This window comes from Epinephelus lanceolatus, chromosome 12 (assembly GCF_041903045.1).
Source record: "Epinephelus lanceolatus isolate andai-2023 chromosome 12, ASM4190304v1, whole genome shotgun sequence".
Taxonomy (NCBI): Eukaryota; Metazoa; Chordata; class Actinopteri; order Perciformes; family Serranidae; genus Epinephelus; species Epinephelus lanceolatus.
The window spans coordinates 42,626,834-42,649,098 of record NC_135745.1 but is presented as its reverse complement, the minus strand read 5'-3'; the positions used below and the strand labels follow the sequence as shown (position 1 = coordinate 42,649,098).

Genomic DNA, 22,265 nt, shown 5'->3' with positions numbered 1-22,265 from the left:
GCCTTGGCTCGGGTGGAGAGTCTGGAAAGAGAGAAGCAGAATGCAAAAGATAGAGAAAGGAGGGCAAAGAACACTGTCCATGGTGTTCTGGAGGCTCTAAGGGTGAAGCAACTCATAAATGAAGAGCTGAAAGAGAGGCTCGATTCATACTCAGGTAAAATGAAAATACAGATTTGGAGAAAATTTTAACTTGAGTGTATAAAACTTTCCCATTTTGTTACGTAAGACTTCCTAGTTATTTCAAGGGTACTTACTAATTAGCCTGTGCTAATTGAATTTCAGATCTTCCAGTACACCTCCTGTCAAAACAGAGCCATGAATACACCAAAGACCAGAGGGAGTTTGCCGTCACTCTCCACTTACATGGTCCAAAAGCTAGTCTCTCCAAATGAATCTCCCACATCCACATACACTGCAAAATTCATGTTATTTGAAGCCTTTTTTTTCTATCTAAGCTGTGCATATTATTTAATCCCGTTATGACTGCACAGAGTGAACAGCAGACATAGCTACACTTAACATAATCAACATTACCATGAATGAATAATGATAAACCATAAATAGAGGACCTTAAATAGATCCCCGTCTCTGAGATTAATTGTTTGCTGATGGGCATTGGCCGATACTGCTTCCAGTGATTAGTGATCAGCCACAAAAATCCTGATCAGAGCATCCATATTAAATAACTGCTTTTTCTTCTTAGCGAGGTGGATGAGTTCTGTGGATGCCAAGAGTGCTAAGAGTGTTATGTGTCACAATGGATGGGCATGCCTCCAATGTCAGCATGTGTAACCAACTTGGGTGCCAGCTAAAGGGAAACCCTGTTGAGCCCTTAAGAACCTTTTTCCACATCCAGTGACTGGTGAGAGGGTGTGTGTGATGATGGATGCTTGCCACATGTTGAAGTTAGGACAGAATATGCTGCAGGCTTACAATCCAATAACCAGCACCACTGGCCAGATCAACTGGACATAGATCGTTCATCTGAATGATGTCCAAAAAAAAGATGGATTGCACGCTGTCAGCAAGGTAACAGACAAGCATGTGAATTTTGATTCACAGAAGATGAAGGTGTCCTTGGCTGCGCAGACACTGAGTCGCTCTGTGACAGTAGCTCTGTGCACACTGAGGGACCTTGGCTATTCACAGTTTCAACACTACGAAGCAACAGCTGAATTCATTGAGGTAATACTAACATAATACTCATAGTAAGGTTGTTTTTTTAACAATTAATTGTGCAGCCCTAATGCAAACCTTGTTTTTTATCAACATTTACTGGCCATGCTGTGAACAGTGAATCCTTTTTATATTTTAGAAATTAGACTCACGGGAACATGATATTGTTTATGATGATGATTCAGATGCTTTTGTTAATGCAGACATTTGCTTTTAGATAACTGACAGGCTCTTCGCCACCAGGGGTAAACACACCACTTCCCTTTTCGCAGACTCTTGTTACATCACCATCTACGTGACAGCGCCTTTCAGTGGCCATATTTGTTACGACAACACATCCACAGTATAATTTCTGCACTATGCCGCGGCAGCTCCAGGAATCCATGACAAGACGTGAAATCAGCGGAAGACGGCGTGTAATCGCAGAACTGCGTTTTCCTGAGGGGTCTAACTGCTTCACAACACACATGCCACCATATCTGGAGGTGAGAAATGCAAGACTTGAAATATTTCTTCATCCTCTGCAGGAGGGCATCATTCGTCATTGTAGGTAGTAGTAGCCTAGTTATGTAAGGTGGCGCCACCTACTGTACAGGAGTGGAACGACTACCAGCACTTGTTTTTTCGAGTGTGAAATTGGAGGTGTGGCGTGAGACCGTGGGAAATCAACCAGTTGCATGACAGCCCTGTAAAAAGCTCCTTGGAGGCAAGGTGCCAGGTGTGGATGAGATTCTCCCTGAGATGCTGAAGGCTCTGGACACTGTTTTGCTGCCATTGTTGAAACACTGGTACAGTGCATGTAGAGTGGCAGACCAGGGTGGTGGTTTCCACTTATCCTGAGTGAGCTGAAGTGGCTTTGTAGTACAAGCCTCTGGCCTGGGAACACCTTGGGATCCCCCATTAGGAGCTGGAAAGTGTTGCTGGGGAGAGGAACGTCCTGAGAACCTTGCTCAGCCTGCTGCCCCCGTGACCCAGCCCCAAGTAGTGCTGCAAATGCATGGATTCAAATGAAAGTCTAAAAATGATAAAAACAAAAACAAGCTTTAGCATTTTGACAAAGTTTCAAATCTTCTGCTTTGACCTGCTGCAGGAATAAAGTCCATTCCTCCTCACAATGCTGATGTTGTGCATGTTTATGGTCCCCAGAGGATGAATCCTAATATTGATTTAGTTTGAAGATGTCTTTTCAACTGCTAATCAACAGAGAAATGTCTCATGAGCATATGTGACACAATATTGATATACAAGATATTTGAAGGCTTGAAAACAAAGTAGAATGATATCAATGTCAAACCCTATATACATCCATCCAAACACTGACATCACTTTGAATCAATGCTTAGATTTCAACTGACAACAAACCTTTTCAAGCAATAAGCTTCATTTGATCTTGAATATTTTTCAGCTTCAGTTCAGCAAAAATATTTGAGTGTTAAGCCACTAAGTGTTTACAATATTTGTCCTAAACAGTAGTTTGACTTGTTGAGTGTTTGTTTGTGTCAACAGTAACTCTGCTCTCATGTGTTGCACTGATTTCAAAAGTAGGAGGATCACAACTCTTTCTACTTCAAATCAAAACAAGACTACAGAGCAACACACACTGGCTATGTGGACAAGCGTCCTGTCATCTGACGCACATCCGTCATCAATCAAAGTAATGGACAATTTCAAAATGTCAGCTGATGATGGTGCTGGATAAAAACTTAGCAAAGTCAGTAGGATTCATCCTCTGAGGAACATGAACATGTCAAGCAACCATCCACGGAGACACTCTGCTAGTGTGTCTAAAAAGAAAATCAAAGAAGAGACAGTCATGTTAATATGAACATTAGAGAAACACATCATGGAGCTGAAATATGATACTGCTTCATCATTTGGACTCCTTCACCTCAGCTGACACATTCAACAGCACACAGGTTTTTGTATCACTCTCTCTCACTGTGGGAGGTGAACCGTACATGATCTTTGGCTCAGGAACTAAACTGTTTGTAACAGGTAAGAATAAAGCTTCATTTTCCTTCAGTTGTTTTATTGAACAAGTTGAAAATGTGTTTTTAATGAGTTTGTGCTGCTTCAGGCTTTACATGTTAGTTTTTTCATCATTAGTAGAGAATTCTTGCAGCCATGCAGCTATTGTTACATAAAAAAGCTTCATCATTCCTGAAAAGATGTTTAAATCTCACTGCACAACTCAAGTTATTCTTTATTTCTGCAGGAGATTAAACTGATTCATATAGAAAAAGTAGGATTATTGGAAATGTTACAGATATACAGTATTTGATCCTCTCAGTGATTCAGCACCATCTCTGCTTTTTATTAAACAACATTATATATGATATTAAACACTATTTATATATATCAGTAAATGTATTATGACGAGCACATATTAACAATAATAAATATATATATTTCAAAGGATGAATTTTGACTGATGATAAATGTTTCTTAAGATGGTAAATAATTATTAAATGAGGACATATATGTATATATATATATATATATATATATATATATATATATATATATATATATATATATATATTAAAATATAATATATTACAGCAGCTACATTTTGAATATTTCATAAAGACTTTTTTATTAATATTTAAATGATATTCGATCAGTGATGATATATGATCATAAACACACAGACAAATACACACAAAATCAAAACTATATATTATGTCCAGTGTCATCTTAAATATATGACGGCAAATATTCTTTGGAGGGTAAATGTTGGCAGATTGTATGCATAAGTAAATACAGCTGATTTAATTTCAAAAGGAAAAAACTGTATTATATAATATCATAATCAGTATTATTTTTAAAGACGACTGTTGTGCACGCTGACATGCTGTGTTAATTGTAGATTAACAAGAAGCTAAAAACTGACATTTAAAAGTTATTCAATTAATTGTTATATGTTGGTAAATGTGAAACCTGTCGTGTTTATATTGTCATCAATAAAGGGAAATTTGTATTTTATGTGAAGATAAATTATTGTTCATTGTTTATCAAATATTTAATATAGAAGAATAAAACTGTAAATTCTGTGAAGGAAAATGTCTTTACTATATTATATTATATTATATTATATTATATTATATTATATTATATGTGTTATGCTTTATTATATTGTAAGTTACTCCCTTTAGGATCAGCATGTTTTCATCTTATTTTTCATTTCATAGCAGTTTTTATTCGTATTTCACAAGTGATTGTGTGTTGTTAAAATTGTTGAAAATTAATATGAATTGTGGAAAAAAAGATATTATTTATATATCAATTTTTTAAATTGGTCAGAGTAAAGTATACGGTGGTAAATGTATTGTTTCTTGTTTTACGTGAAGGTAAATATGTAGTAAAGTATAATATGTGTATTCATGTACCCGTCAGTTATTTAAAATACAGGAAATCTATTCCCTTTTTATTGGAGGTAAAAGTGACAATTTTTGATGTAATAATAATAATTCTTGTTAAATTAGAGTGAGTGAAGTTTGTCCATTAAAATAAAGAATAGTTTCTTTAGTGTCCATAGAAGACATGCTGACAGTAGCTGCTCAGTGTGTTTGATATGAAGGTGAATCCAGTATATGTAGTGAACTTTGTGCTGTATTGATGAGTAGTTTAGTGATCAGAGTCCATGTAGTTTCCAGGATCAGACTGAATGCAGTGCAGTGCTGTAAGCTGCTGCTGACTGTGTGAATGTGTGTCTGTGCTGCTTGTTGCTGCTGCTGCTGCTGCTGTCAAACTTCAGATGAGCAGGTAGTGAAGCCCGTGGTGAGCGTGTACCCAGCAGCATCCAGAGCCCACCTGGAGGGGAAGAGCTCCCTGCTGTGTCTGGCCTCAGCCATGTTTCCTCCTCTGGTCCGCTTCTCCTGGAAAAGACAAGAGGAGAATGGACCTCTGCTCCCTGCTGAGGGAGAGCAGCTGGAGCTCAGAGAGTCGGGACGCACCGCCGCCATCTTGCTGATCCGTCAAAAAGAGATTGGTACATATAAATACCGCTGCTCCGTCCAGCACCAGGGGGGCACAGTGGAGGCCCAAACACAACAAGGTAATGAAGGCTTGGTGACTGTGTTCAGCAGTGATTCAGCTTCATGTCAAAGAGAGCAGAGGAGCAGAGGACTGACATTTCTCACTGACACTCCAAACATTTCACTCCTTTTCTCTTTCAGAGGTTTCCTACTTTCCAGTCCAGACTTTCCAGTCCAGGGTGAAGCTGCTCTGTGTGCTGTACACAGTGCTGATAGTGAAGAGTCTGGTGTACTGCTGTGGACTCTCTCTGCTGATGATCCTCAGAAACAAGGGACCGTCCACCAACTGCACACATGCTGACTGACTGTTTTCTGCTCGCCTTTTCTCACCATCAAATCTCATCAATTCATCTCATTTATCACTTTGATCAGTGTTCACAAATGTCACTTATGACGTCTTGTGATTGGTTGTAAATTTTATCTTTTTATGCACAGGTTAGATAGAGTCATCCTCAACATATAAACACACACACACACACACACACACACACACATATATATATTTGCAAGCATAAATTCTGTCTTGTGTTATTTTAATACTTCAGTTTGTTTCCACTTTTAAATTTGACTTGTATAATAACAGAAATTGAATCTGAATCATGAGCTGTCTGTCAGATATTTTATTGTTTGTAGTATTTCTTCTGTTCTTGTGTTTCTTTTTAATACATTCTGCAGAGTGCGGCAGGTTTGTCAAATTCTTTCAGTGTCACATTCTCAATAAAGTGAAAAATCAAAGTGTCTGTGTTTTATAAACCTCTTTGTTTTGATGGATTCCAGTTTGGCTTCATAGCAAATAATCAGAAACAGAATCAGCTTCATTGGCCGTGTATGTTGACACCTACAAGTCATTTGACTCGGGTTGTAAGTAGCTCTGAATATACTTTCACACAGCGCCAAGAACACATGTACAGGAAGATATGAATATAAGCATACAGCTAAACAAGGACAACAAAGCTAAACAAAGATCAGCAAATATATACACACAGCTATTATATACAAGTCAGTAGGTGTGGGTGTTCCACCAGGTTCAGTGCTGAGCCCCTTTTATAATTGTGTCAGTGTGGATGTAAAACTCCACGCTGATGACACTGTTGTTTACACACATGAACAAACAGCAGAGTGAGCTGCTTTGAAGCTACAACTGCTATAAAATGATTACACAGCGGCTTCATCAGTCGGCCTCAAGTCTGAATGTTGCTGAAATAATGGAGCTGTTTGTTTTCATCAATCAATAAAATGTCACTTAACTATTAGAGTTTGATCAAGATGAAATGGATTGGTATAGTTACTGATTAGACAGGAATTAAGATTTATATTTATGGAACACATTTCAAGACAGAATCACAAAATGCTTCACAAAGAAATACAAAAGTTAGACATGTAGAAAACATATTTGTGATGAAGTCATGTATGAAGAGTATTTATTTAAACATGACAGAAAATGAAGAGATGAATTTGAACTTGTTTTTGTACTGACGTGTTAAAAATGTATGCACACTATGATCCTGAGGTGAAGCAACATGGCCGCTCTAGTTCTGCTTCAGAAACAGATAGAGATGTTTTTTTGAGGGGGTGAAACAACAAGATGACTTGTTTGTCTCCGTGGTTTGTGTTTCTGTCTGAGTGGTTTGTGTTCTGTGGCTCTGATCAATGATAACACATGTAAGACTTATTTTTGGAAATGAAGCGGTGGAGGAGTCAGTGCTTCAAATCCTCTCGTGCTGATTTAAAGACTCTGAAACTTCAAACTTGTGTGAAATTGTATTTTTACAGAGACATTTCTGAGAAGATTTCAGAAAGAGCATTTAAGAATAGTTGAGCTGATTTCTTGGTGTGCTGTGACTGTGAACATGCTGCTGTTTTGAAGCGTAGTTTAGTTCTTATTCCCATGTGAACACTGTAGTGAGTGAGTGAAGTTCCTGGAATCTGGATTCTTTAAGCAGAGTGCATGGTTGTAACTGTCATTGTGTTGTTACTGTGAGAAAAGCTGCAGAGCAGAAACCCACACAGCCCATCTGCTGCAGGAGAGGAAGTGTTGATGGGCTGTCAACAGTTTTTTATGAGTCCTAATAACCACTGAGAACAGATTCATATCTGCTGCTGTACACACTCATCAACTGCTCTCCCTCTCTGTGGCTGTTTGTCTTTTGTCTTGTTGTCTGGAAGCCTTTTTTCCACTGAGCCCTCCACCCACACACAGCTGAACTGAGCCCAGAGAGCCCTATGCTATAAAGAAGTCTTCAAACATAGATATACCTGTTAGAATCTGGCTCACAATATTCACATCTAGAATCAAACTGACATTACTGTATGGTAGTGAAGTGTGGGCTCCTCTTGTAAATCAACATCATTTGTCTGTTCAACTATGTGCTTGGAGGAGCGTGGTCATGCAAACAGATTCTTGTTAAGGTTCAGCAACTCAAAGTGCTTTTTGATCAAATAGTCCAAGATGTGAGGAGCTCCAGGAGCTAAACTCAGGAAGTCAATCAGCAGCTTTAGTATGTTCCTGTTAGCATATTCACAGCACAAACAGCTGTGAAATATCACACATTTCAAAGCACAAGCTATGTTGTGATGTCATTATTTGCATGATTATTGATGCATATTGACAACATGCTCAATATTGAGTCACTTTTCCTGTTTGTTACAGTGCAGCAAACTGAGAGAGGTCAACCTAACAAACATAGACAGGAAACTCAAAGAAATGAGACTGAATACTAAAATCAACTCTGATGTTCAACTTGTCATGACAACAACATTCATCCACTCCTTAATGTTCTGAAATGATTCAAGTTAATACTATAGCAACACCATCTGACAGTGTTTTTATTGGACTCATTTGATTTCTCTATGTTTTTATATGGAAAGGCATCAATTATGCACTTTAGCACTGAATATGGATTTTTCTTTTACACAGGAAATGACACCACCTTAAATATTTGCTAAAGTTTCTCTGCAGACAAACACATTTATATTTAAGAGAGATTTTGAAGCTGAAAATATATTTTTCTTTCCACATCAAATATGTTCAATGAAATGATTTACGCTTTGTCTGATGTAGAAAATAAAAGTCAAAAATGTTTTTCTTTCATTTATTAAAACTGAATAACACAAACAGACAGTCATAAAAAATAAAAGCACTACTGTTATTACTAATAGAAAAATAAAAATGATCAAGCTGAACTTTACAGATTTGATCAAATGTGATTAACAGTCAATAAAATAGAGATGAAAGCAAAAAGCAAAGTACAAGATTTGGATCAAAAACTAACTAAAGCTGATAAGATGAAGAAAATCAATAGAAATATTCAATATGATGTATAAAAGAAGCATTCTATGATAAAAACAGTGAAAGTTGCTGTGGGAGTTCTTAGTAAGCCTGTTATCTTCTGATCATATCTCATATGTGGATTTTGAATGAAGTTATCCTGAGATAAGAGTTTTCTTAATATTATCTGTATCATCAACATTTGTTCTCTCCAGATAATGAGATCATTAAGATGTTGTCATTAAAAATGGATTCAAAGATGATGTTGGTGTTATTTGATCTTTGGATTTTCTATCAACAAAATCACTGAATGTATTTTACTAACAAGTATTGTGTGTGTATCAAAGGCTGATAGATCTTATTCCTCTGTGCCATAGAGCTCCATTGTTGTCCAAAAATATCAACACTTAATAACCATTAAGGCTTCATGTACAAATATATCTGTGTATATTTGTATTTATGGATTTAAGACATGTGGATGTGAAATTTACAACCAAGCGCAAGACGTCATAAGTGATATTTGTGAACACTGATCAAAGTGATAAATGAGATGAATTGATGAGATTTGATGGTGAGAAAAGGCGAGCAGAAAACAGTCAGTCAGCATGTGTGCAGTTGGTGGACGGTCCCTTGTTTCTGAGGATCATCAGCAGAGAGAGTCCACAGCAGTACACCAGACTCTTCACTATCAGCACTGTGTACAGCACACAGAGCAGCTTCACCCTGGACTGAGACTGGAAGGACACTGACACACACACACACACACACACACACACACACACACACACACACACAGAGCAGATGTTGATCAGTATAACTTGGACTTTTCCAGACGGGACAACCAGCTTTACATGAAGACAGGGGTCGGCTACAATTTGAATGAAAGCTCAAAGGCCCTTATTAAATCCAACAAGTCAGGGCCCCAGCAAGCTTTTTAGGTGTGGAGCCAGGACAGTGACTTTAAATGTTGAAGTGAAAAAGGAAAGATTGGCATTGAAGGAGAGGCAGCAGGTGATCTTACAGTCAGCTTGCTGCAGAGCTGGCAGGTCTGCTGGCTCTCTCTCTGGAGGACAGGAGGCTGCTGGAGCTGGAACCTCTGAAAGAGAAAAGGAGTGAAATGTTTGGAGTGTCAGTGAGAAATGTCAGTCCTCTGCTCCTCTGCTCTCTTTGACATGAAGCTGAATCACTGCTGAACACAGTCACCAAGCCTTCATTACCTTGTTGTGTTTGGGCCTCCACTGTGCCCCCCTGGTGCTGGACGGAGCAGCGGTATTTATATGTACCAATCTCTTTTTGACGGATCAGCAAGATGGCGGCGGTGCGTCCCGACTCTCTGAGCTCCAGCTGCTCTCCCTCAGCAGGGAGCAGAGGTCCATTCTCCTCTTGTCTTTTCCAGGAGAAGCGGACCAGAGGAGGAAACATGGCTGAGGCCAGACACAGCAGGGAGCTCTTCCCCTCCAGGTGGGCTCTGGATGCTGCTGGGTACACGCTCACCACGGGCTTCACTACCTGCTCATCTGAAGTTTGACAGCAGCAGCAGCAGCAGCAACAAGCAGCACAGACACACATTCACACAGTCAGCAGCAGCTTACAGCACTGCACTGCATTCAGTCTGATCCTGGAAACTACATGGACTCTGATCACTAAACTACTCATCAATACAGCACAAAGTTCACTACATATACTGGATTCACCTTCATATCAAACACACTGAGCAGCTACTGTCAGCATGTCTTCTATGGACACTAAAGAAACTATTCTTTATTTTAATGGACAAACTTCACTCACTCTCATTTAACAAGAATTATTATTATTACATCAAAAATTGTCACTTTTACCTCCAATAAAAAGGGAATAGATTTCCTGTATTTTAAATAGCTGACGGGTACATGAATACACATATTATACTTTACTACATATTTACCTTCACGTAAAACAAGAAACAATACATTTACCACCGCATACTTTACTCTGACCAATTTAAAAAATTGATATATAAATAATATCTTTTTTTCCACAATTCATATTAATTTTCAACAATTTTAACAACACACAATCACTTGTGAAATACGAATAAAAACTGCTATGAAATGAAAAATAATATGAAAACATGCTGATCCTAAACAGAGTAACTTACAATATAATAAAGCATAACAGATATAATATAATATAATATAATATAATATAATATAGTAAAGACATTTTCCTTCACAGAATTTACAGTTTTATTCTTCTATATTAAATATTTGATAAACAATGAACAATAATTTATCTTCACATAAAATACAAATTTCCCTTTATTGATGACAATATAAACATGACAGGTTTCACATTTACCAACATATAACAATTAATTGAATAACTTTTAAATGTCAGTTTTTAGCTTCTTGTTAATCTACAATTAACACAGCATGTCAGCGTGCACAACAGTCGTCTTTAAAAATAATACTGATTATGATATTATATAATACAGTTTTTTCCTTTTGAAATTAAATCAGCTGTATATACTTATGCATACAATCTGCCAACATTTACCCTCCAGAGAATATTTGCCGTCATATATTTAAGATGACACTGGACATAATATATAGTTTTGATTTTGTCTATATTTGTCTGTGTGTTTATGATCATATATCATCACTGATCGAATATCATTTAAATATTAATAAAAAAGTCTTTATGAAATATTCAAACTGTAGCTGCTGTAATATATTATATATTAAATATATATATATATATATATATATATATATATATATATATATATATATATATATATATATATATATATATATATGTGTCTTCATTTAATAATTATTTACCATCTTAAGAAACATTTATCATCAGACAAAATTCATCCTTTGAAATATTTATATTTATTATTGTTAATATGTGCTCGTCATAATACATTTACTGATATATATAAATAGTGTTTATTATCATATATAATGTTGTTTAATAAAAAGCAGAGATGGTGCTGAATCACTGAGAGGATCAAATACTGTATATCTGTAACATTTCCAATAATCCTACTTTTTCTATATGAATCAGTTTAATCTCCTGCAGAAATAAAGAATAACTTGAGTTGTGCAGTGAGATTTAAACATCTTTTCAGGAATGATGAAGCTTTTTTATGTAACAATAGCTGCATGGCTGCAAGAATTCTCTACTAATGATGAAAAAACTAACATGTAAAGCCTGAAGCAGCACAAACTCATTAAAAACACATTTTCAACTTGTTCAATAAAACAACTGAAGGAAAATGAAGCTTTATTCTTACCTGTTACAAACAGTTTAGTTCCTGAGCCAAAGATCCCGTACCATCCACCTCCCACAGTGAGAGAGAGTGATACAAAAACCTGTGTGCTGTTGAATGTGTCAGCTGAGGTGAAGGAGTCCAAATGATGAAGCAGTATCATATTTCAGCTCCATGATGTGTTTCTCTAATGTTCATATTAACATGACTGTCTCTTCTTTGATTTCCTTTTTAGACACACTAGCAGAGTGTCTCCGTGGATGGTTGCTTGACACGTTCATGTTCCTCAGAGGATGAATCCTACTGACTTTGCTAAGTTTTTATCCAGCACCATCATCAGCTGACATTTTGAAATTGTCCATTACTTTGATTGATGACGGATGTGCGTCAGATGACAGGACGCTTGTCCACATAGCCAGTGTGTGTTGCTCTGTAGTCTTGTTTTGATTTGAAGTAGAAAGAGTTGTGATCCTCCTACTTTTGAAATCAGTGCAACACATGAGAGCAGAGTTACTGTTGACACAAACAAACACTCAACAAGTCAAACTACTGTTTAGGACAAATATTGTAAACACTTAGTGGCTTAACACTCAAATATTTTTGCTGAACTGAAGCTGAAAAATATTCAAGATCAAATGAAGCTTATTGCTTGAAAAGGTTTGTTGTCAGTTGAAATCTAAGCATTGATTCAAAGTGATGTCAGTGTTTGGATGGATGTATATAGGGTTTGACATTGATATCATTAGGGTCCTGGCTTCTTCTTCTTCTTCTTCTTCCGAGGAAATCATACTTTCCATGCGCGAAAAATCACCAAACTTTGCACAAAGGTCCAGTCTCATGCCAGATATCCTCAGCTGCAAAAACAGGCCAATAGTCCTGATGGTGGCGCTACAGCGAGCCTCTAAAGTTCAAAATTTTAAAAATTCACAGCAAATCAACCATATGTGCTACAGATTTGCAACTTCCATCAAACTGTAGCCCCAATACTGAAGAAACTTTTGTACATTTAAGCCTATTGCAAATTATGAAGTCCATCACTCTGTTTTTTTAAAAAAACTGTAAAACTTATTAAATCTCCTCCCACAATTTTTGCTCAATTGACACCAAACTCGCTACAGAGCATCTTCAGACTGTCCTAGAAAAACGATCCACACAGATTTTTGATTTATCGAAAATTGAGCCTACAGGTTCAACAGTGAGAGGTAATAAAAGCATGGATAACTTTGTTGAGGTCTTTCTGGCTTAGATAGGGTTTAACTTTGGATAGAAGCATCAGCTGAAAAAGCTAGACTTGACCACTGAGCTGAACTGTTTGTCTAGCTTAAAAGCACCATCAATCACACCAAGATTCCTAGTGTGGGATCCCATGTAAGGTGCTAGTGGGCCCAGGGAGCTGGCAAGGACCTGAACCAGATCAGGGTGACCGAACAGGACAACCTCTGTTTTGTTTTCATTTAATTTTAAGAAGTTTAAGTCCATCCATGTTTTAATGTCACTTAGGCAGTTTAGCACAGCCTGAAGGGAATCTTTGGAAGGAATCTTTAATGGTAAATACACCTGCACCTCATCAGCAACGCAGTGAAAGGGAATACCATGCTTCCTAAATATCGACGCCAGGGGTGGCATATAAAGGGAGAACAATAGGGGGCCCAGAACTGACCCCTGGGGGACCCTGCAGGTCAAAGGGGCCACTGAGGAGGAAAACTGCCCCATAAGAACAGAAAAGGATCTGTCCGAGAGGAACGATTTAAACCAACTTAAAACAGTGCCTCTTATACCTACACAGTGCTCTAGGTGTGACAGGAGAATTTTAAAAGAGCAGTTTCAGTGCTGTGAGGAGGCTTAAAACCAGACTGAAACCGTTCACCAACGTTGGCCCCTTTTAAAAATTCTTGCAGTCGGTTAAAAACAACTTTCTCTAAAACCTTGGAAATGAAAGGAAGTTTGGAAATTGGCCTGAAATTAGCCAATACCGAGGGATTCAAATTTTTCTTTTTCAAAAGAGGCTGTACCGTGGCATGTTTAAAGGAGGACGGAACACATCCAGAGCTGAGACACATATTTATAAGTTTAAGGAGAAGAAGACAGCTCAATACAGAAAGCATCACAAGGATTCACCAGTGAGTTAAATACATTAAAAGCACCTGAGGCTTGTGAGCATTTGTGGAAAGAAGTGAGGAAAAATATTCAGATTTAGCAGCGTGTTCATGTGAAAGAGCCAGTGGTGTTAATTATGGGCCACATCATCAGAACCATGAATGAAGTAGGCTGCTTCATATTATATGAGATGAAACGGCAGCAAAAGTGTCTGCTACTGTGAGCCAGTCAAATGTCAGTGGCGTGGGATGTAAACAACAATCTGTAATCTTCAAAAGGAAAATCTAGAAACATTGTAAACACCATCCAAAAATGTAGCGTCATCTGAGACTTAAGTTAGGTGCATGTATCACTGAGCTATGGGCCAATGTGACATTAGTACAGAGTATTATTTTGCTGTTTAGTTGGACGATGATAATACCACCCTCAATCTGTCACATAAAACACTTTGAAGTGACGCCAGACTGTTTGTGTTACTGAAGTAAAGGGTGCAAAAGTAGTTAAGGACTGATGAGGTCTGTCTGATCCAAATGTTACATTTATAATAACAGGAGCCAATTAATAATGTCTGGATTATTTTACTAATAAAATATGATGTGTTTTGTCCCAGTTCTCATCACACAGGTGTCTCAGGTTATTTTGAGCTGCAGTGATGAATCAGAGTGTAAAATATCACCATCACTGCAGACTGAAATAAACTTTGCATCATTTCAAACAGTGTTAAAATCATGTGTTTAGTGTTGTAAACAATCTCTCCATTTGTTAGAAGCTCTGTTTTAAAACCAGTGGAAATAATGAAATGATTCTACTGACCTGTGACAGCATACAGGCTCCTCTTTTTTACCTGCTGTCACTCTGGACTTTGCTACATGGAGACTTTTTTCTTCAGTGATCTGATTGGTCAGAGGTCGGGGTGTTGATAGGCTGTGGTCCCATACCCTGAAGTAATGCTGCATTTTACTGGTAGCCGGAACCGGGATTGATACGGTTTCCGGTCCGGAAAGGTACAAAAGAAGACCCGTTCTACCCGGAGGTCTCGTCATCAAACTCGGGCAAGGTCCAGGTAGACCGAGTCGGTATAATGACATCACGACAAAGATGGCTGCGCACATTGTGAATGGTAAACAAAGTTATTTGTCCTCAATTTGTCCTCGTGTATGCTGTTTAATTAAACGTTTGTGTTGTAAAAATCATACAAGTACTTTGCAATGGCATTTCTATTTCCACTGTTGATTTGCGTTGGAAAAAAAATCTGCGCAAGCCTGTTGTAGCCTAAAGTCGTTTGAACCAGCAAAGTCTCCGGTGCTCAGCAACCATGCAAACTCCTTTTCTCTGAATGTCTTTTTTTTAGGATTATTGCTTGTATTGGTAATCAGATGTGTTTTTGTTTTTTGATTGTATTGTACCTACGTGTGTTCCTTGTATAGACATAGACTTGCTCACCCTTTGACCTTTGTGGCCATGTGACTGAACCTATAAAGGAAGTAGCCTGACAGCCATTTTGTAAATGCCCTGATGAAGGCCTGTATGGCTGAAACGCATAGGCGTTTTTAAATTACTTTGTAAGCGCATTTAATAAAGGATTTTTATAAATGTCCCTCTGAGTGCCTCAGATTCTTCTTCTTGAAAATGTTAAGCCCAAAGTTATCTGGCTAACTTCAAACCCTGCTTGGTAGTACAGGCCTCAGATGAGATATATAATCCCTCCAGTGTGTTCTGGCTCTGCCCCGGGGCCTCCTACCAGTCGGACGTGCCTGGAAATCCTCTAACGGGAGGCGAAGGCATCCTGATCAGATGCTCAGATCATCTCAACTGAGCCCTTTCCATGTTCACTACTCAAAGCTCATGACGGTCCCAATTTTAAAAGTGGAAACCACCACCCTGGTCTGCCACTCTACATGCACTGTACCAGTGTTTCAACAATGGCAGCAAAACAGTGTCCAGAGCCTTCAGCATCTCAGGGAGAATCTCATCCACACCTGGCACCTTGCCTCCAAGGAGCTTTCAGACGACCTCAGTGACCTCTGCCAGAGATGTGGAGGAGAGTTCTCCCGAGTCTTCAGACTCTGCTCCTTCATGGAGGACGTGATGGTCGGGTTCATACGTTCTTCAAAGTGTTCTTTCAGCAGCAGTTCTCCTCAAATGTTGTTTTGCTCTATGTTATTAATGAGGCACTGTTTGATTCAAAAGGACATCCTTGTGTTTTTATCCCATTTATGTGTATTATTCATTTCATGTTATTGTTTTCTTTCTTTTGTCATATCTTTGATCGTTGTTCCTCTGTGTCACTAGAAAAACAAGTGAGAAAACTGTCCTCAGCTCATTTTCTTCTATTTGTAAATTAGATTGAAGTCTTACTTTTAAAAAATATCTGTCATTTTATCCTTTGATCTGAATTATTATTTTATTTACTTTGATCTTTTCTTTTCTCTTTATTTTCCTTCATTGTTGTTCCTCTGTGTTTCTAGTTTGTCCTCACTGTGTGGAACAACAATAAAGCTGCTGGAATATCTGATAAAAATATGAATCAATATAATATTGAATAACTCCTGACAGCAGTAAAGAAAATAAATCCCTCAGTTCAGTGTGTTTGTGACTCTGGCTGAGATGGAGGTGAAATATGTGAACCTGGGCTGTGCTTTACTGCTCTCTTCCTGTCACAAACACTGTTTGACATCTGTTCATCTGGAGGTTTTTGTTCAGGCTGCAGGGATCTTTTCTCACTGTGGGGAACATCTTTATCACAGGAGCAGTAGTAGGTGGCTGAATGACTGAGTTTAACTGTCTGGATCTGCAACTCACAGACGTTCTGTTCATACACAGCTGAGAAATCATCTTTCTGAGGATGATTGTAACTGTCCTTATCTATGTCACCACTATTCGTATTAATATCAAGAATCAGTGTGAATGTTTCTGTGTCTCTCTTCTGGTACCAGAATACATAATCATAGTCACACTGGTCAGTGTTTCGACAGGTGAAGGAGACGTTTTCACCAACTCTCCTGGTCAATGTTAAATCATCCTGAATCAGCTGCTCTGCTGCCATGGCAACCAGCGCTGTAGAGAAACAGACAGGTAGATGAAGGTGAGTGTGACAGTGTTTGTTAAAGGTTGAGTTTGTGGGCTCCTGATTGGCTGGAAACACTCACCTGAACACAGACAGCACAGAGCAGCAGCTGGGAGGAAAAGCATTTTGTGCAGTGGTGTTTCCTCTGGTGAACCTGGGGAGAAGTGGTGCTCTGATGCAGCTGAGGCCAAACAAGGACGAGCTGTGAGATCAGACGAGGGCCACGTGGTTTCTAACAGCTCCTCAGACCTCCCATCAGCCCCTGCGGCCGACAGATGAGGCTGCTGCTGTGTGACAACAGGCCTTTTTCACAGCAGACATTTTGACTTGTCACAGAAGGAAAAGCACAAGTGTTACTAATAACATGAAGCATGGCTCTGTTCTATGACATCACATGTCTCTTTACGCTCTTAGATAGGTGTCACACCAATAAATCAGCTCTTCCAACATGGCTGTGTGACAGATTTCAAACCAAACTTTATCACATGCTGGATTTCTGTGTTTGCTGCTGGTGCTGACATTAATCACAGAGAAAGAACACCACCATGTGGTCAGTCACAGGAAGTGCAAGAGGATCCACATGATGCTGATGATGGTCGCCATGACGACAGGATGATGCTGACCACAAATCCCCACAGTGCCATCTAGTGGACAAAAACCAGTAAAGGACAAGTATCACTGGTATTATTGTTGTTCCTACTTGTAAAAAGAATTCAGATCCTTTTCCTCCTGCGACTAATACAACACAGTAAATTCTACTATTACAAATATTAGCAGTACTTCTAGTAGCTCTGATAGAAAGCTGAGGTTCTCACAGACTGAACCTTTTGTCTGTTCCTCAATCTGGTGGAAAAACACAGACTTTTCTTCTACATATGAAGCGGGGGGTCTGGGGGTCGTCCACCAGAAATGTCTTTATTCATGTGAAGGAAAAGACAAAATTCAGGCAGCAGGTGACAATTCAAGATATAAGAATATAATGGAATATAATAGAGTAAGGCTCTCAGGCATTCTGTATAGCTGTCAAATATTTGAGTCCTCCTTTGTGTCTTTTGTTTGGGGAAGTAACCTCTTTAAATGTGCATGTGGCAGCCATTCATGTCAATGATACATTCATTGATTTGAATTCATTTATAAACTCCTGGACTTTAATAGCTCACATGTGTTTCAGCAAGATTTCTGCTCATGTTCAAAACTCTCTGCACAGTCAAAACATATCCCACATATCTGTGTTCTCTGAGAAGTCCAGAATAATATTTTGATAAAACAAAGTCATGATTTAATGAGAATAAAGTCACAATATATCAAGAAAAACTCCAGCTGCTCTATACTCTGCTGTGCATGACGTTATTCAGACCGTCTGACAGACACAGAGCCGTTTGGGACTCTCTCTGGATGAGACAAAGTTTAGGGAAGCGGCTGTGTGCTGCTCTTCATCGGAGGTGGAAAACAGAAACTAAGTGAAAACACTTGTGATCAGGTATAGGGGAGACCAGGTATGGTTGTGACACTTTTTGTCTCAGCACCTATAACTGGCTCAAGTTTTGTGCTCAAGCTCTCAAATCTTGACACAAAGTTCCCTTTTTTGTCCACTACAAAAAGCAAAGTTTCCAACTTCTCCAACTACACCACAGACTGCATGAACTGATGTCAAATACAAGGAGTTCCAGTGTTACAACCTGTCCCACTATGGGGCTCAGTTGTAACAATAAGAGTGAAGAATTAACACAGTTACAGAAATGACAAGAACAAAAAAAGACACACACACACACACTAATAAAGACTTTGTATAAGGTGTAAGTCACTAACTCTGGACCTGTCAGATGCTGCGTACCTCTCGTGGAAGTTTGCTGCCTCAGTTCAGTAACTAGTCAAGACATCCTCTTTCTGTGCAGTGAGGATGTTGTGACTGCTGTGATCGCCCACACGGGGCAGCTGTGTTGATCCTCTTTCTCTGAGGTCAAGTAACGTTTTGCAGTATCTGCTAAATGTCAAACAGCAGATAGAGTCATCTTTGGGGACTGAGCTTACTGCAGAGCTTATTGCTTTGGGCCCTGTGGTGAGCACGGGGCCCCCAAGAGCGCTGGAAATGTCCCACAAACAGAGCCGGGCGGCCGTACGCTCACTACACAAGTTGCGTATACGCACTGATAATTATGCTAGGCCCCGCCTCCCCCTTGTTTCAAAGCAGGTGTCAGTGTTTACAACTTCCATGAGAGACAGATGAAACAGAGCAAGAGGAGATGCTGGATCATCAAGCAGTACAATCACAGACTCAGTTGATCCACATCCAGTCTCAGTCAGTACTAACACAGACCCAGTACAGCCGCAGCTTCAACAAATACTATCAGCATTAAATGTCAGGGCCCATGTTTTATCTTTTGGCCAATATCAAAGTTTTATTTTAACAGTGCTCCTTTTGTCTTTCTGTCTCATTTGATCACTGCACCAGACCTTACACAATATTATCAGATATTTGAAATGTATCTTCTTTACCATATGGTTGCCTTGTGCATCAGATCTTTTGCTCGTATCCTTTATCAGACAGCTGAGATTCAGCCCTCTACAGTTAACACATGACACTAAAATATGCATCAAGCTTCATCTTTCATTCATAGGATCAGGGGGTAATAGACAAATACTGTATTTACTGTGGTCCACTTAAAGATAGTGTTGCTGCTAACTGCTCCCACTTCACTTTTTACATGCTTATTTGTACATGATGAGTGCTTCAACTCATATATACAATACACATGAGTTGTTGTAGTGCCATGGTCACTGTGAGGAGGGCCCCCAAAGCAAATGTGCTTGGGGCCCCCAACAGTCCAGGTGTGGCCCTGCCTTACTGTCTTTCCCTGCCTCACCTCATCTGATGCACATTTGACTACGTGTCTTATTTTTTCTCACCAACTCTCCTGGCATGCTGAAACAATGAGTAAGATAGAAAGAGAAAATGTCTTCAATTATCATTGGGGTTAGTTGTAAGACTTTTCAAACTCTGTCACAACCAGCCCACATCCTCCTCTGTCAGCCATTGTTTAGCCAGCTGTAGCAGCATGGTGCTTTGAAATGAGCAAAGATGAAATGACTCACATTTTACCCACGACACAACTCTCTAATCTAATACAAGTTACATGATTCAAACTTCAACAGCAGCAGAATTCATCAAAATATAGATTTGGTCCAAAAAATGTCTGAAAATGAGAATTTTGGCTGTAAAACCTGCACACTTCTTCACACAGCTACGAAATATCACATGCAGGATCAGGAAGGAAGTGCTCATACAATAAATGTATTCCATGACTCATAGGTCATCCCTTCTTGGTCAAAGTGCTGTTGTTACAACCATCCCATTGTTACAACCATACCCGCTCTCCCCTAATTCTCCCCATTGTGCGGCCTATTGTCCACACACATGTTAACTTCACCACCTGTGATAAAGTGCAGCTCACAGCTGCAGCTTCAGTGGGAAGCATGAGTCTGGAGACAGTCCCAAACAGAGCAAAGGTGTCTTTCAGCGAGGGGGACGCAGAGACAGAGACACAGAGCAACCGGTCAGAGGAAAGACGCCACACTGCAGTCCAAACTTTATACAAGTCAAAATACCTGGAGGCTAACAAATACTCTGACAGACAGCAGTGCTTATATTACATTTTTGAACATCTCAATTATTGTTAGGGACAATTCAGTCGTCTCTGGACTGATTGCTTCTGTCCTCTTTGGTTTGGTTTTGACTGCAGGATTGTTTTGACTGGGCCTGAACGCTCCGCTGTGAAGCTGGAGCTAATGAGGGAAAGGACGTCCTGATTTCACATCAAATTAAAGTGCTTTTATTTCTATCTTAAAACACTGAATTACAACCACAGCATACATGTCAAAATCTGTTGTGTGCTACATGTGTGAACGGGCAACTCCAGACGTCAGGACCTGATTCTCTGGAAATAGTCTAGAGTTCATATGAGGAAACAGCTTAGGTAAGCACTGTAAATGTCATTTGTAATTCATATACTACATATTAAACAGACACATACAGCTATTTTTGTCACGGCTCTGTGACTCCAAGTTCTTCATGTGCTCCTCTCCCTGTCTCCCTCATGTTTCCACCTCCCCTGTCTGTTTACCTGTTTGTGTGTGTTGTGGGCGGAGCTTCTGATTCCATCTCCACTTCAGTCTCCAATGATGTCATCACCACGCAGTATAAGAACCAGGGGGCATCACTCACTGATGGACAGATTCAGTGGCAGTCACTCTCTCAGCTGCTCAGTGTTGTTTATACTGGAGTTATCCTTGTGTGTTTTCCAGCTGCTTACTTCCTGTTGTCTCCTGTGCCGAGGATCTCCAGCGTCCACTTCCCCACCGACTCACCAACTTGATCCGCACCAACAGCCTTCAAGCCAGCCTTTACACTCTCCTGCCAGCTTCCCACAGTCCCAGCTGCTCCCAGCTCCTCTCCTCCCTCTCACACCTGCCCCTGCCAACACCAGCCTCCCTCATTCCCCCATTTATTCTTCCAAAACAATGCACCATCATCATCCACCCTTCTGTGTCTGTGTCAGCTTTTGGGTCCAAAAACACTACGGCCTTCACAAGTTTTGATCCAAACCAGCTGAAATGTTTCAAAACACACATTTCCTCCCTCCAGTCCAACACTTGTCTCCCTGCTTACCTGCCAGCAGCCGTCTAATCTGGAAGCTGCCCCTTCCTGCCACACTTCCCCCTCATTCCACGCTCACACCAGCCCCGTCCTCCATTATCTCCATTCTTCCCAGTTACCACCAGATTCCCATTCCCAGCCATCAGTCCCTCCTCCACAATAAAAGCTCTTTTCTCACCACCACCACCCTGTGTGTGTCCTGTGTTTGGCTCCCTCCTGTGTTCATAACATATTTCACACATGTATACTGCCAGATATTAATACATACTTTCAACATATTGTACCACAGTAACCAGAACTATAACTATAATATTATTACTTTCAATAATGTTGTTGTAAGCTACTGTCATTACCTGCATCTCTCTGTCTCATTGTGTCATGCGGATTACTGTTAATTTATTATGCTGATCTGTTCTGTACGACATCTATTGCACGTCTGTCCGTCCTGGAAGAGGGATCCCTCCTCAGTTGCTCTTCCTGAGGTTTCTACCATTTTTTTTCCCCGTTAAAGGGTTTTTTTGGGGAGTTTTTCCTGATCAGCTGTGAGGGTCATAAGGACAGAGGGATGTCGTATGCTGTAAAGCCCTGTGAGGCAAATTGTGATTTGTGATATTGGGCTTTATAAATAAAATTGATTGAAAATTGATTGACCTCTTGGCCAAATTATAAGCAGTCATGGAATTAATTTCCACTTCTACGCTGATGATACT

General features: G+C 39.5%; 2 protein-coding genes across 2 annotated transcripts in view; one reads left to right on the top strand and one right to left on the bottom strand.

Annotated features, from left to right (window-relative positions):
* LOC144465138 (uncharacterized) overlaps nt 1-17,063 on the bottom strand; it is a 34,502-nt gene extending 17,439 nt beyond the window's left edge. Inside the window, exons 1-7 of the mRNA XM_078173502.1 lie at nt 16,984-17,063; nt 16,559-16,891; nt 11,762-11,809; nt 9,699-9,998; nt 9,503-9,577; nt 9,079-9,226; nt 4,969-5,145 (exon numbers count right to left, since the gene is read on the bottom strand). Of these exons, the coding sequence (XP_078029628.1) occupies nt 4,969-5,145; nt 9,079-9,226; nt 9,503-9,577; nt 9,699-9,998; nt 11,762-11,809; nt 16,559-16,891; nt 16,984-17,026 (1,124 nt within the window). The 5' untranslated portion in view covers nt 17,027-17,063. The remainder of the gene's footprint in view (nt 1-4,968; nt 5,146-9,078; nt 9,227-9,502; nt 9,578-9,698; nt 9,999-11,761; nt 11,810-16,558; nt 16,892-16,983) is intronic.
* Nucleotides 3,015-5,948, top strand: LOC144464962 (immunoglobulin lambda-1 light chain-like). The gene is made up of 3 exons (XM_078172805.1): nt 3,015-3,171; nt 4,934-5,233; nt 5,355-5,948. The coding sequence occupies exons 1-3, from the start codon at nt 3,033-3,035 to the stop codon at nt 5,516-5,518; spliced, it is 603 nt and encodes a 200-aa protein (XP_078028931.1). The 5' UTR covers nt 3,015-3,032; the 3' UTR covers nt 5,519-5,948.
* Nucleotides 17,064-22,265: the final 5,202 nt, after the last annotated feature.

Coding starts and splice junctions, on each gene's coding strand:
- LOC144464962 (XM_078172805.1), top strand. CDS start 3,033: ATGATACTGCTTCATCATTTGGACTCCTTCACCTCAGCTGACACATTC. Junction 3,172..4,933: donor AACTAAACTGTTTGTAACAG/GTAAGAATAAAG, acceptor GTCAAACTTCAG/ATGAGCAGGTAGTGAAGCCC. Junction 5,234..5,354: donor GGAGGCCCAAACACAACAAG/GTAATGAAGGCT, acceptor TTTCTCTTTCAG/AGGTTTCCTACTTTCCAGTC.